Genomic DNA, 15,209 nt, shown 5'->3' on the forward strand with positions numbered 1-15,209 from the left:
CGGGAGCGGCCTCTCTCCTGCGCAAGCGCCGGCGCCCTCCCATTTCCAACATCGCGCGCTCTCTATCTAGCTTGCCCTGCCGTTCCTGCGTAGGGAGCGGGGCTAAGAATGTCGATTGGCCAGTTTTGGTGCCGGTCACTGAGCTGGGTGCGGTGATTGGCGGCGACCCGGAGGGTAGCGGGTTGAGGTGTAAGCCCTGAGGAGGCAGCGTTTGCTGGGCTTCTCTCTGGTTCGCTCTCTCCAGAAGGTTCTGCCGGTTCCCGCAGCTGTGGGTGCCCGGCTCCGCATCGCGCCGCCATGATGGGCCATCGTCCGGTGCTCGTGCTCAGTGAGTTGGGGGGAAGCCGAGGCAGGGGCCCCCTTTTCGCCCCTTCCCTCCACACTTGGCCGTGTTGCCCCAGCCCAGCCCCGTCCTGGTCGGCCGCGGAGGCTTCCAGTCCTCGTCCCTTTCGAAAGCCCCTTCTGCCTCTTTTCTCTGTGCGCCTGAGCCCTTCCCTGGCCCCCGCCGAGCCCCTGGTGTGTGGGGACGCGGCGCCGCCCCGCCCCCTCCTCGCGTGGCTTCAGGGTGCGGAGGAGCAGTTTTTCCGTTTGGCCGGTCGCGGAGCGGTGTGTCCTCGGCCGACGGGGTGGATCGTGGCGCTTCCGTCTTTAGTACCGGGGTTGACAGTGTTCCCCGGAGGATTGGGAGGGTTCAGTGGCCCAAGTAGGTAAGCTGCAGAGACGGGGGAGCCTGGCGGACAGCCAGTGGGGTCCTTGGTCGCTTTTCAGAAGCAGCCCTCCAGGATTTCCCTTGACCGACCCCGGTTGGTGAAGCAGCCCCGTTCCCTCGCTGGCCTGGCTTAGTTGCAGCGAGCCCCTCCGTGTCCCCCGCGTGGTGGTCTTTCCCACGGAGTTGCCCCTGGTTTCTGTCTAAGGAGTACCACCTCCCTTGTCCTCCCCTGGCTTGTTTCCGTTTTAACTTCTGGACCCCATGTGCGAACCCGCCCTGGGCGCCTTTCTCCCTCCCTTACCATTTTCTGTATACGAAATGCAGTAAAGCGATTTGATCCATTTTTTTCATACCTGGGAAATAACTATTACCAAAAAAAAAAAAAAAAAAAAAAAAATGCACTTAGGAGAGACAAGGCGCCGTTCCTTCTGATGAGTCTGTCAGAACAGCCGGTGCAGGATTTGAGTTACCACTGCCCGACACAGGAATCTAAATCCCGAGGGTTGTGAGTGTAGACTTGGTGGGACTGCATTGAAAACTTTGCCGATTTAAATTGTACGGAGTGTGTGATTCAGAGAGAGGAGCGGAATAAGCATCGTGTCGGTTTGGTTATAGCCACTGGCTGGTCTCACCGAGAGGCCCCCAGGGGTGAGTTGTGCACTGTGAAACCCTTTTCAGGTCTGCATTAATCCCTGGCACTGGTTGGATGTAACCCATTAGGCCGCGTGTTAAAATACGTGGTCGGCTCTGACCGAGCATTGTTATGATGTCCAAGCATGGAGTGACCGTATCTGGAGAACGGAGACCCTCCGAGAGGATATTCTCACTGCACAGCACGCTGTGGGGGCGCTGGCAGTAATTCCGCTGGGACTGCCTCCTGTGATTCCCCCGTCCGAGTAGGAAAATAGGAGCCCAGACTCCTTCCTCGGGTATTTGTTTTTGAGGGTCACCAGCCCTCTGAGCATCTGTAGATCCTCTTTCCAGACAGAACTGCAGTATCTCCCATTTTCTCGTATAATCTCTGCGAGTTCACCATTCCGCCCAGGCCCATTCATGGATCTCAGGTTATGGGTCCTTGCTGTAAATAGGTGAATGTTTGATTAGTGGGAAAGTGATGACCAGGGATCGTCATGGGTCGTATGTGTATCAAGTTGACGTAAAGAAATAGCTGAAAGTACGTGTACTTTTTTGTGTTAACAGTTTTTTAAGGCATATTGGTATATAATAAGCTACACATATTTGGAGTGTACAATTTGATGAGGTTTGAAGGTATGTTACCTCTGTGAGGTGTGTGTGTGTGTGTGTGTGTGTGTGTGTGTGTGTGTGTGTGTGGTTTACTTTGAAAGGTCAGGGGATAAATAGTATCTATACGACAGGCCACTCCTGGTCTATTGCATTTTATTTTCTCTATTCTAGGCCAGAACACAAAGCGTGAATCTGGAAGAAAAGTTCAATCTGGAAACATCAATGCTGCCAAGGTAGCATATCTTTATTTAAAATCTCTACACCAAAGGGCGCCTGGGTGGCTTAGTTGGTTAAGCGGACAACTTCAGCTCAGGCCATGATCTCGCGGTTCGTGAGTTCACGCCCTGAGTCAGGCTCTGTGCTAACAGCTCAGAGCCTGGAACCTGCTTCAGATTCTGTGTCTCCCTCTTTCTCTGCCCCTCTGCTGCTCACGCTGTCTCTCAAAAATAAATAAATGTTACAAATTTAAAGAAAAAAAAATCTCCACACCCAATGTGGGGCTCAAACTCATGACCCCGAGATCAAGAGTCTCATGCTCTTCTGACTGAGCCAGCCAGGCACCCCTAAAGTAGCTTATCTTTTAAGTAGTTTAGGGTATTATTTTGTCTCTAGCTGCCTTCCTTAGGATTTCTGTATCTATTCGCAAATAGGCAGAGGAAATGTTGACTTCCCTTTCTTTCAGTACATGTCTCTGATGGTGGTAGGTGGAAGGAAGCCCTCCCTCAATGAGGCAGACCTAACAGTCTTCCCATATTCACTTGTGCATAATTCTGTTACCGTGTATAAGTTTTAGAGTCTTTTTGTGTTTGTCTCGCATGCTAGACTGGTTACTTGAGGGGAAGGACCGTGTTCCCATTTGTATTCCTAGTGCCCGCTGTAGAGCCTGGTTAGGTAGTCAGTAAATATCTTGGGATGAAGGAACGCAACAGCCCTAGACCTGAGTCAGTGGCGTGGAGGCCAACATCGTGGAAAGAAGTGCTCACGGGTAGATTTCCAGTTACCTGAGCTACTGAGAAACTGAAACTCTGGAAGGCATGTCCCCCTCTTTTCCTGGGAAAAATTATTTCTGTATACACCACGCTGAAGTCATTCCTTAAGGGGACACACAGCAGAATGGAGCCACATGGTGCCCTATGTCTCAGGTCATCAGCGTGGTGATCATCAGCGTGTGTGGTTATCAGCCTGGCTTTAGAGGGTTAAACACTGGCTCTGCAGGCTCCTCGTGTCCCTTCTCACACACATGTTTGCACCGTCTCCTGATTGGTGGTTGCATGTTTTATGTTTTCCTTTCGACAGACCATTGCAGATATCATCCGAACATGTCTGGGACCCAAATCCATGATGAAGGTAGGCCTCTCATTGAAACTTTGTGACTACAGATTTTCCTTTTCCGTAATCTGGAACAATTAGGTAAAACTTTGGCTTTTCTCCTAGATGCTTTTGGACCCAATGGGAGGCATTGTGATGACCAATGATGGCAATGCCATCCTTCGAGAGGTTTGACTTTCCGTTTTGCTTTCTGATCATTTTATAAGGGGCCCGTAAGTCATATATACACGATGATTAGTTTCTTAGGGCTGGTATAACAAGTTACCACAAGCGGGTGTCCGTAAAGAACAGAAATTTGTTCTCTTGTAAACTGGAGACTAGAAGTCCAAAATCAACTTGTCATCGGGACCCTACTCCTTCTGAAGGCTCTTGGGAAGAATCTTTGCTGCTCCTGGCGTCTGGTGGTTGACCACAACCCCTGACATTCCTTGGCTCGCTAGACTCTTGTCTCCTCAGTTGTTACATGCCATTGTCCTCTGTGTCTCTTGTTATAAGGACACTGGTGGTCGGATATAAGACCTATTTTCATATCCTGTATGATCTAATCTTAACTTGATTATATTTGCAAAGACCTAGCTTCAAAAACATTTATGTTCACAGTTTCAGAGGGTAGGACCAACACATCCTTTTGGAAAACAATCCAGCCACAACAGTGGTGCTCCTGGTAAATAAGCTGAAAGAATACCACTCCGTGTCTTCAAGAAACTTTAATAGCCAAGCTGGCAAATGCGTTTTTCCCCAAAAAGAAAGGGACTTGGGAAGAGGATTTACTTAGATATTTTGGGGGCCACTTTTAATCTTTCAAGCTGTAGTAGATAAAGGATAAAGGAGGAGGTATGGGAGTAAGAAGCCCGAGAGGACCAAGCACAGTGGGTTAAGAGGTCTTTGAGTCGTGTTGATTCAGTGGTAACCTACATTTTTATTTTAAGATTCAAGTCCAGCATCCAGCAGCCAAATCCATGATTGAAATCAGCCGGACACAGGATGAAGAGGTTGGAGATGGGACCACATCAGTGATTATTCTTGGTAAGAGGAGAACAGGAGGTTCATAAGCAAAGTTGGAGTGAAACATGAAGATTTTTGCCCAGAATAGTATTTGTGTCCTATTTTAAGGAAACTGGTACCAATCCACTGGTTATAAATATTTAAATAATTTGTTGCTAATTTTCTGTGTGTTTTCTCCAATTGAGTGTAAAACGTTCATCATAGTATAGGACGAACTGTAAAAGTCTGCTTGAACAAGATACAGAGCAGGTTCTTGTCATTCACGGTAGGTTGTATTCTATAAAGTCACCACAGACACTGAATTAGCAAATGCCATTACTCCTGGGGAAACACAGGTTAGGCTGCTGTGAGCCTCTGTTCAGATACTCTTCAATTGATAAATAAATATATCTTGTTATATGAGGTTTTTTGTGTTATTCATTTGTCTTTTTTTGATATATGTATATTTTTAATGTTATTTACTTCTGGGAGAGGGAGACAGCACAAGCAGTGAAGGGGCAGAGAGAGGGAGACCCAGAATCCGAAGCAGGCTCCGGGCTCTGAGCTATCAGTACAGAGCCCCATGTGGGACTCAAACCCACAGCCATGAGATCGTGACTTGAGCCAAAGTCAGATGCTTAATCGACTGAGCCGCCCAGGAGCCCCTGTTTTATTCATTTATTTTTCAAGTAATCTCCACCCCCAGCATGGGACTGGAATTCACGACCCCGAGATCAGCACTTGCGTGCACAATCAGCTGAGCTGTCCAGGTGCCTCCTTTCTGTTTGTTTTAAAGACACCTTATGTGGTACGTGTTGCTGATTCCTTAACGTTGAATTCACAGCAAGTAGCATTATTAACTCCGGCCAGAATGGAGCTTGTCTAATGTGTTTTCTCTGTAAGGCCCGTCACAGCCTTCCTGCGCTTAGGAAAACTAGGCTATACTTCAGTGCCATACCTAGGGGTCATTTTAAACAGTGAAATCACCAACAAAATGTGTAAAAATGTGAAATTAAATATACCACATAAAGTATGAGAGCTGAAACAAGGCATAGCGTTGCCTTGGTTGACCTCAATCTGAAAATTAATGAGTCAGGTGACAAAAATTTTTCACCTGTGCACCTGTGTGTGAGTGACCAGGAAAGTGCCCCAAGTGAGTGCTGATTTGCAGCTTGCGGGTAACATTGTAGCCAGTGGTTAGGTTGACAGATGCAGAACTTTGACAACACGTCTCGACCAGACGAGTTGGTAATGGTCAATCTTCAATTTTCTATAGGATTGTAAAAGATCACTTCTGAAAACTTGATGTGCTGCCTTTATTTGCCGTGAACACTTTACGTTGATGGTAGAAGTTTCTGATAGAGGCGTTCGGGGCTCCCTGGGTGGCTCAGTCAGTTCAAGCGTCCAACTCTTGATTGTGGCTCAGGTCATGGTCTCAAGGTTCGTGCATTTGAGCATGGGCTCCCAGTTGGGCTCTGTGCTGACAGCTTGGGATTCTCTTTCTCCCTCTCTCTCTCCCCCTTTCTCTCTCTCTCCCCAAACAAACTTCGAGAAATTTTATAAACAGGCGTTTGTTGTGTAAAATCTGATTGCAGCAACACATTGTCAGGAAATGAGAGCTAGGTTAGGGGGTGCCAGTTTACACTGTTGGCCCACATGCCTAAAGATGGAGTCCACACAACAGAATTATTATAGGAGCTTCTTAAAAAGTGACACTTTGGGGGCGCCTGGGTGGCGCAGTCGGTTAAGCGTCTGACTTCAGCCAGGTCACGATCTCGCGGTCCGTGAGTTCGAGCCCCGCATCAGGCTCTGGGCTGATGGCTCGGAGCCTGGAGCCTGTTTCCGATTCTGTGTCTCCCTCTCTCTCTGCCCCTCCCCCGTTCATGCTCTGTCTCTCTCTGTCCCAAAAATAAACGTTGGAAAAAAAAATTTTTTTTTTAAAAGTGACACTTTGAATTAGTTCTGGAATGTGTTGATGGAGATGGACTTAAGTCATCACCAGCTAAGCGCCTCAGACCCAGTTCTTTTGAGGATTGAAAAGTACATGTGGCTGGTTCTGTGCTTTGAAGAAAAACTTGGAGGATGAAAGAGGGAGGACAGACGTGGTGGGATTCTGGGATTCTTTGGGTTGTTGAGGAGCACTAGATATCAGGCCAGATTTTCTAGCTAATAATCTTAGTTCAATCTCCTGGTGAGATTAGGCAGGTTAGGTATGTATTAATTTGTGTGTGTATGAAAAAGGAAAGACAAATTTTTAAGTAGGGGGACATTCCACGAATAATCTCTCATCCAGAGGATAAATTTTGTACAGTTTTATGGCTGTGTTTCTAGGTATAAGGAAACCTGTGTTTTTGTTTTTAGTACCAGCAGTTGGACTGTATCCTAGGTGTTTAGATGATGGTAAACAAGTCTGTTTTCCTTTATACATTTTTCCTTGTTTAGAGACTTTGAAACACAAGTGTTTCCTTTTGTTTAGAAAACTGGTGACAAATATTAGATCAAGAGAATAAAACAGCTTCAATCTTCGATCATTTGAAATGTGTCTGGCAAGGGTTACTTTCTTTATGAATCGCCTTGTAGAAAGTGTGAAGTTCGGCATGGTTATCAACAGCCAAATGGCATGGCTTTTGGGAGAGTCTATTTAGGAAAAAAGGTATTTTTAGAAGCTTGACGAAGTTGCCTTGAAGTCTAGGTATTTGTAAGTAACCTCACGGCATCTGTGTCTTTTTCAGCGGGGGAGATGCTGTCTGTGGCCGAGCACTTCCTGGAGCAGCAGATGCACCCGACGGTGGTGATCAGCGCTTACCGCAAGGCCCTGGACGACATGATCAGCACCCTCAAGAAAATCAGGTACTGAGGACACCAGCAGTGGACCATCAGACGTGGGAGGCCTGGAAGAGCCATCTCTTCTGAGGTGACGAAGGCAGGCCAGGCACGTCCCACGGTGGTTGGTTTGTGAGGGAGACACAGAGGAGAGCAAAGCGAAGAGAGGATAAGGGAAGTAAATGTTTTAGAAAATGACAAAGGATACGGGGCAGACAGAAGGAGCTCGTTCAGTGCTTCAGGGTATCTTGTGGCTCCACGCCGTTTGCTTATTTCCATGTTAGGCACTGCCACAGAAAATGTGTAGCAAAACCGACCCTTCCCGAATTTTAGCTGCTGGTGTGGGGAATAAACTGAAGAGTTAGATGAGTGTAATTATTCAGGACCGAATGTAAAAATGTCCCACCATCAAGTATGATTATAACTAATACCGTAACTAGAGATCGCAGTCCGATCTGAGCAAGTGCTGCCCTGGTGGCAGCCAGCAGTTTTCCGTTCAGATCACAAGGAGTGGGACTGGAAATGCTGTTAGAACCCCGTGTGGGAATCCAGGCACTTGCTGTCCGTGCAGAGCGCTGACAGGGTCACGAATGCGGTATAGAAACGCAGGCCTTCTAATGTCAGAGGATGTTAGGTCATGACCGTGCAGAATGCAAAATGTCTTCCACGAAAAATTTTTGTTTAAAGAGGAAAAGCTGTGATCGACTCTCCTGTGGTTGGGTCGTTGGGTCGTCGGGTACGTAGGGGTCAAGTAATTCGGTGAGCTTTGTCCCGTACTGCCTGTCGTGAGGATGAAAAAGCAGCGTATGGCAACGTGTGTGGCAGTCTGAGGGAATGCCGTGTTTGCCTTGAATTGTTTTTACGAAAGAAGCTGTGGAAGAATGTAGAGATGACCAAAGGGTGTGTTGAGTTTGTGGAGCTGAATTGCTAGAAAAGTTTTCCTTCTCATCAAGCAGTAATGGTCTAAATCCCTTAGATAATACTTGGGGAGCACTTGCTTCTCCTCTAAAACCCATAATGCAACTGTGCAACGATTGCAGTGTGTGAAAATTTGGGCAGGATGGCATCCGAGGCCTCTTACAGCTTCATTTTAGGGTTCTAAGTAGACTTCTGTACAAATTTACGATCTGGTGAGGGAAAACTAAACACACGAACACGGCACTATGGCACAGCATGAAGTAAGATGCTGGATAGAATAGAATGCAGATGTTCGGGTGGATAGTAACGACCGACGGTGAGTGTCAGATGAGCTCTCAGAATTTGCTGGTTGTGGGATAAGGCTTCAAAGACCAAATGTGTCTTGACCCAAGTTAGACAAGTTGAGTATATTTGGTTGAAGCAGAAGGTAAAGAACAAATTATTTTCTGTAAACTCTGCAGGGTGGTCAGCCGTGGGAACCCATGACACAGGGATTTGAGACAGCTTCCAGGGATGGGTTAGTTACGATCTTGCTGAAAGGCAGAGGGATGGACGGTTCTGACTCGTGGCCCACTGTGGTCCCCGAGCTGTAGATCAGGCACTTCCTTAAATATCCAAGGTCTCTGCTGAGCATAGCACCTGTTTTCTTTTCTCCAGTACCCCTGTTGACACCAATAACCGAGATATGATGCTGAACATCATCAACAGTTCTATTACTACCAAAGCAATCAGTCGATGGTCCTCTCTGGCTTGCAACATTGCCCTAGATGCTGTCAAAACTGTGCAGTTTGAGGAGAACGGTCGCAAGGAGATAGACATCAAGAAATACGCAAGGGTAGAAAAGGTAAACTCTTTCGATGTGTGTTTTTTTTAATGTTATTTTAGAGCGAGTAGGGGAGGGACAGAGAGAGGGCGAGACAGGATCTGAGCAGGCCCTGTGCTGACAGCAGAGGGACAGTTGTGGGGCTCAGACTCAACAGACGGTGAGGTCGTGACCTGAGCCAAAGTTGGAGGCGTAACTGAGCCTCCCAGGCGCCCTTCGATGTGTGTTTAGAAGACAAGTTATTCCCTAGTAGGAGCCTTCCCACTTGTGGAGGAAATGTGTTTAAATCGGCACAAGATGTCATTGTAGTTAGAACAACACTTATTTGTTGCCTTGAAAACAGAAACTTGAGAGTCCCAGGGAGGTATTCCCAAAATAGTTCTGTTCCCTTCAGTGCTGTTCTGAACGAGGTTTCCAGGGACTAGAGAAGCGCTTAGTGGTGTCTCCTTGTTCGTGCCTTTACATATGTCCGACACTTGGTGGGGATGGGACACAAAGGCTCTGCACTGTCTAAGCTTCAGAAAGCCTTCTCTACTCCTTTAAAGTCCAAAAGTAGCATTAATAGTGTGGCCTGTAGATGGAGCCCCAAGCCTGGAAATTCTGTGGGAATCTCTTTCAGGAAGTAGGAGAGACCTGCAGCCCTTTAAATCTTCGTCAGTCACTGAATTTCATTTGAGTCTTAGCCGATCTTGAGACTGGCTGTCATGGTCCGAGATTGGTATGCTTCCTAGAGGGGAAAAAATGTGATTGCAACCATATTTGTTGTTGAGGTTCAAGGAAGAAAGCGATGTTGGAAACCTAGAATAGTGGTCATTTGGGGAAGATAAATGTCTGGGAGGGGGTTGAGAAATTGTCTCCTCCTGGTCATGGATGGAAGTGGATCTTTTTTGCTCAGATACCTGGGGGCATCATTGAAGACTCGTGTGTCTTACGGGGAGTCATGATTAACAAAGATGTGACCCATCCACGAATGCGGCGTTATATCAAGAACCCTCGCATTGTGCTGCTGGATTCCTCTCTGGAATACAAGAAAGGAGAAAGCCAGGTAAGGTTCCTGGTCTTTTTCCTTAAAGTCGGTGTAAGAATCTGACTGCTGATAGGGATAAGGGAAATAAAAGATATGTCTGTTACGTTGTAGATTCTGTGTCAATTACTGACCTTTATGCGTGATCTCTGATTTTACAAGAACTTTTTGTTGTTGTTGTTGGTTTTGAGAGAATGAGAGTGCGTCCGTGTGAGCAGGGGGAGGAGCAGAGGGACAGAAAGAGAGAGAATCTTAAGCAGGTTCCATTCCCAGCACAGAGCCTGACAGGGCTCCGTCTCACAACCCTGAGATATGACCTGAGCTGAAACCAAGAGTCGGATGCTTAGCCCATTGAGCCATCCAGGCGCCCCTTTTATAAGAACTCTTGGACATAGTTAATATTGACCCCAGTTTTACAGATGAGGGATCTAAAGCTCAGAGAAGTTTGGGTAATTGTTTGGGGAATACAACTGGTATCGACCAAGTCAGTATTTGAACCCAGCTCTGTTGGCTTCAGTTCCACACTACCACACCACCTTTCCCAGTGCCTGAGTGGAATATAGAGTGGGAATTAATGTAGCTGGGAAACGCTAAAGAAGAATTTCCAGAGGGCAGGAGGGTCACAAGGCTCTATCACCCTCGGATAGAATAAAAGTGATTGGAGCTTGTTAACACGAGAATTGGGAAGAAGATTTAGTTTATTGGTGGGAAGAATTAAGACCCAGAGTTACCATGCAGGGTAGATGTAATGTCGTACTGAGTGGTCAGAGACCTTAGGCCAAAATCTCCACTGATGGCCTTTGACTTTGAATCCTAGTTGAGGAGTACTTCAATGAAGGAGTTCAGCTGGAGTTCTTGAGCTAAACTAGCTTACAGAGGCGTGGGCTCCTGGCTTCAGCAGGACTCTGACTCACTTCTGGGGTGCATGAGAGGACTCGGTAGAGGGGCCTGATACTGGGCACATCTGAGATTTTAAGTCTGTGACTTTTCTTCACCACGCAGACGGACATTGAGATCACACGAGAGGAAGACTTCACCCGGATCCTCCAAATGGAAGAAGAGTACATCCAGCAGCTGTGTGAGGACATCATCCATCTGAAGCCCGATGTGGTCATCACAGAAAAGGGCATCTCGGGTAGGACTCTGTTCGTTTTTCCAACCTCTTTTTGAGGTAGAAGAGGGTGGACAGGTTGGCAGAGACGGCAGGGTGAACGTGGTAGTTAGGGTGCATTGAGGATGCAGCCAGGTCGGAGCCCAGGAGTTCTGGCCTCCCTCTTGACCCCTCTGCTCTTGGGTTTACAGATTTAGCTCAGCACTACCTCATGCGGGCCAACATCACGGCAATCCGCAGGGTTCGGAAGACAGACAACAATCGCATTGCTAGGTGAGTAGGCCACGTAAAAATAAGATTCTTCCTTCCCGTGGGTTCGCCTTGTGTAGCTTTATGATATCGTTGCTGTCTCTGAGAAAGTTTAGCGCCGGATACGGTCAGCCGTGTCAGTTACAGGTGGAACCAACCTGGGTTTTACTGTGTGGTCCCTGAGAAATTCTCTAGTCTGGCAATTATCTACTGCAGGAATCTTTTTTATACTGCTGCTAACCAGTAGGGAACAGCTTATGCTTAGACTCCTGTGGTCTCTACCTTGGGGTCCATGACTGTCTGTCTAAACCACATCAGTTTCCTTGAGGGGATCTTCAGCTGCTGTTAATGCAGCTTAAGATTGTTGTTCCTACTTTTGCACTGGTGTCTGTGCTCACCTATCATTCATTCTTAATATTAATTTATATTTTAAAGAGAGGTCTACCGCAATATCACCTACCCAATCCAAATCAAGTTTTATATTTCTGCTAACTCTGAAATGGCTCTGGGCACACATAGTTGACGACGTGCCCAGGAGTGGGTACATGTTAGGTATACTGAGAACTCACTTGTCTAAATTTTATTATCACAAAATATACTTAAATTAAACTGCGTCTGGTTATAATAGTTGTCTTAGGTACATACGCTTTTATTTGTAAAGCCTCGTTAGTTTAAGGAAACTTTGCCTACATATGTTCGAAAACCAACTTGCTAGGCAGCCAAGACCTCTCTAGTTATGTAGCAGCGTTTCCAGCAATCCGTGTTTGGCCCTCTCCCCAGCCACAGACCCTAGGGACTAGGAAGATGAGTAAAAGTACCTGAAATCCCCTCCCCTTCCCATCTAATCACTAGAGCCTGCGGGGCCCGGATAGTCAGCCGGCCAGAGGAGCTGAGAGAAGAAGATGTTGGGACAGGAGCAGGCGTGTTGGAAATCAAGAAAATTGGAGATGAGTATTTTACATTCATCACTGAGTGCAAAGACCCCAAGGCCTGTACTATTCTCCTCCGTGGGGCCAGCAAAGAGATTCTCTCGGTGAGTCCGCCTTCGAGGTCATTCCGTTTCTTGAGAGATTCCTAGAAGGCCTGAAATTTTCCTGTTACCCTTTCATAGCTATTTAATTTTTGACACATGGCCAAAACTTTAACTTCTTCTAAAATTAAAGCAATTTTGGGGGCACCTGGCTGGCTTAGTCGGTAGAGTGTGTGACTCTTGACCTTGGGTTCATGAGTTCAAGCCCCACTTTGGGTGTACAGATCATTTGTAAAATTAGTTAACTAAATTAAAAGTCTGTAAAGAGTAATAAAAATTATCTTAACCATTTTTAGGTGTATAGTTCAGTATACATTCACATTCTTGGGCAATAGATCTTCAGAACTTTGTCGTCTTGCAAAACTGCGACATTACATCCATTCAACAATGACTCATCATTTCTCCAGCCCCCAGCAACCACTGCTTCCTTGTTTATAAAAGATTGTTTTTCAGGGGTTTTTTTGTTTATTTATTTTTGAGAGAGAGAGAGAGAGAGAGACAAAGAGCATGAGCAGAGGAGGGGCAGAGAGAGAGGGAGACTCAGAATCTGAAGAAGGCTTCAGTCCCCGAGCCGGCAGCACAGAGCCTGACGTGGGGCTTGAGCTCACAAACTGCAAGATCATGACCTGAGCCGAAGTCAGATGCTTAACCGACTGAGCCACCCAGGCGCCCTGTAAAAGATTTTTTTAATGCTTATTTATTTTTGAGAGAGAGACAGAGCATGGGGGTGGGGGAGGGGCAGAGAGAGGGAGACACTGAATCGGAAGCAAGCTCCAGGCTCCGAGCTGTCAGCACAGAACCCAACGCGCGGGGCTCGAACTCAGGAACTGGGAAATAATGACCTAAGCCGAAGTCGGATGCTTCACTGACTGAACCACCCGGGCGCTCCTCAATTTTTAAGTTAAAATGACAATTCTCGCTTTTGTTCCTCAGGTTAAGTAACTTACCCAAAGGTACACAGCGAGTATAGTGGGCGTGGCCCAACATTGCCGAGACACGCCCACTTCTTGGCTCTCTTGCAGTTGTCATTCATGCGTTTTTTCCAAACCAGAGGCAGCTGCCCTGCCCGGCAGGGGTTCCGAGGAACTTTCTTATCTGCCCTGCCTGTTAGTGGGAAGCCCTCCAGTGCCTCCGACGCATTCCTGAGTCCTCGCGCTTTCTACATGCTGTGTGTTCGCTCTCCGCAGGAAGTGGAGCGCAACCTCCAGGACGCCATGCAGGTGTGCCGCAACGTCCTCCTGGATCCCCAGCTGGTCCCCGGGGGCGGGGCCTCTGAGATGGCCGTGGCCCAGGCTTTGACAGAAAAGTCCAAGGCCATGACCGGTGTGGAGCAGTGGCCGTACAGGGCTGTGGCCCAGGCCCTAGAGGTCATTCCTCGTACCCTCATCCAGAACTGTGGGGCCAGCACCATTCGTCTGCTTACCTCCCTTCGGGTGAGTCCCTCCCCTGCTTTCTCCTGACGGGGTAGGGGCACCTGCCTGGCCCGAGAGGCTGGTTCACATCTGTCCACCGGCTTCTCCTGACCTCAGGCCCATTCCCGTAAAGTGTCCTCTCTCGGCGTTGGACTCGTTTGCCGTCATTGCCATTTCCGTTTGTCATTTCAGTCTTTTGGGTTTAGTGTTCGGTTGGTTTCGTTTTGTTTCGTTACGTAATGTTCCCTGCCAGCTCACTTGTTCCTGGTGTTTCCCCTTTAACTGGTGATGCTCCTTCCAACCACAGGCCAAGCACACCCAGGAGGGCTGTGAGACCTGGGGTGTGAACGGGGAGACCGGCACTCTGGTGGACATGAGGGAGCTGGGCATCTGGGAGCCCCTGGCTGTCAAGCTGCAGACCTACAAGACGGCAGTGGAGGTGAGGCGCCCTGAGACCTAGACTGCGCCGTTTCTTTGCAGAGAAGCAGAAGCCAGGGTGCTTGGTGCAGTCTGGAAGGGAGGGGTATAGTATGGAAGGCAGAGTATTCTCCAGAGGTCAAGGAATTCGCCCCCTGCTTCGCCCATGCGGAAAGCAAGGTGACCTAGCATAAGCCGCATCCCCTCTGGAAAGGTGGATTTCAGATAAAATGCTAATTACGTAGGAGGAGCTAAGTGTTGCCTTTAGAAGAAAACAAGTGTCCCTCCGCTCTCTGCTGACCTCTGTGGCGCTGTGGTGTTTCTCCTAGACGGCAGTTCTGCTACTGCGGATTGATGACATCGTCTCCGGGCACAAGAAGAAGGGTGACGACCAGAGCCGGCAGGGCGGGGCCCCCGATGGCGGCCAGGAGTGAGTGGTGGGCAAGGCGGCCTCAACGCACAGAGCCAGCACAGGCTCCCTCTTCCCTGAGCCAGACTGCCAGGGACACTGGATGTCTTTGTTTGGAGGGATCAGGTTGAGGGGCGGCCCGGCCCCTTTCTGTCCCAGCTCGGTTCGCAAAAGGCGCTGACACGTAATTCCTCTCTATTGTAAGCTTTCCACTTAGTTTGCTTCCGATGATTAAATCTAAGTCATTTGAGATGGTTGTTATGTGTTTTTCAACCTGGGTCGTATCTCTGCCTCCTGGCAAAGAGGGAGGAGGCAGAAGACTGTCCTGGGGAGGGAGGGAGGGAGGGGAGGGATGGGAATGAGGTAAGTGCCTCCTTGAAGGTATTTTTCAGACCTTCTCAGAGATGCTGGTTGGGAAGACTCTGGGAGTTCAAGGGATCGTACTTTATTTTAAGTTTTTTAATGTTTATTTACTGTCGAGAGAGAGAGCATGAGCGGGGGAGGGGCAGAGAGTGAGGGAGACAATGAATCGGAACCAGGCTCCAGGCTCCAAGCTGTCGGCACAGAGCCTGATGCGGGGCTCAGACTCACGAACCCTGAGATCATGACCTGAGCTGAAGCCGGACGCTTAACGACTGAGCCCCCAGGCGCCCCAGAGGCTCATACGTTAAAGCTTGAAAAAGCACCGCTTTGTGTTCACCACCCCAAGAACAGGAGGAACCTGTC

General features: G+C 48.1%; 1 protein-coding gene across 2 annotated transcripts; it reads left to right on the top strand.

Annotated features, from left to right (window-relative positions):
- The first annotated feature begins 123 nt into the window (after positions 1-123).
- Positions 124-14,733, top strand: CCT3 (chaperonin containing TCP1 subunit 3). Of its 2 annotated transcripts, none has more exons than XM_003999621.6 (14): positions 124-328; positions 2,126-2,187; positions 3,251-3,301; positions 3,389-3,451; positions 4,213-4,309; positions 7,000-7,117; positions 8,666-8,852; positions 9,727-9,876; positions 10,858-10,990; positions 11,158-11,239; positions 12,068-12,248; positions 13,433-13,678; positions 13,965-14,096; positions 14,404-14,733. In XM_003999621.6, exons 1-14 carry the CDS (start codon positions 298-300, stop codon positions 14,506-14,508), a joined length of 1,638 nt encoding a protein of 545 aa, XP_003999670.1. In that variant the 5' UTR covers positions 124-297; the 3' UTR covers positions 14,509-14,733. The 2 variants fall into 2 exon arrangements, with proteins under 2 accessions (XP_003999670.1, XP_019677973.1); XM_019822414.3 differs by lacking the exon at positions 124-328 and adding an exon at positions 570-707.
- The last annotated feature ends 476 nt before the right edge of the window (positions 14,734-15,209 follow it).

The sequence above is a fragment of the Felis catus genome, chromosome F1 (genome assembly GCF_018350175.1).
Source record: "Felis catus isolate Fca126 chromosome F1, F.catus_Fca126_mat1.0, whole genome shotgun sequence".
Taxonomy (NCBI): domain Eukaryota; kingdom Metazoa; phylum Chordata; class Mammalia; order Carnivora; family Felidae; genus Felis; species Felis catus.

Bases quoted from the DNA above. Each gene is read 5' to 3' on its own strand.
- CCT3 (XM_003999621.6), top strand. From the start codon at position 298: ATGATGGGCCATCGTCCGGTGCTCGTGCTCA. The intron at 11,240-12,067 runs GTGAGTAGGCCA...TCTAATCACTAG, and splicing joins GACAACAATCGCATTGCTAG to AGCCTGCGGGGCCCGGATAG. The intron at 13,679-13,964 runs GTGAGTCCCTCC...TTCCAACCACAG, and splicing joins GTCTGCTTACCTCCCTTCGG to GCCAAGCACACCCAGGAGGG.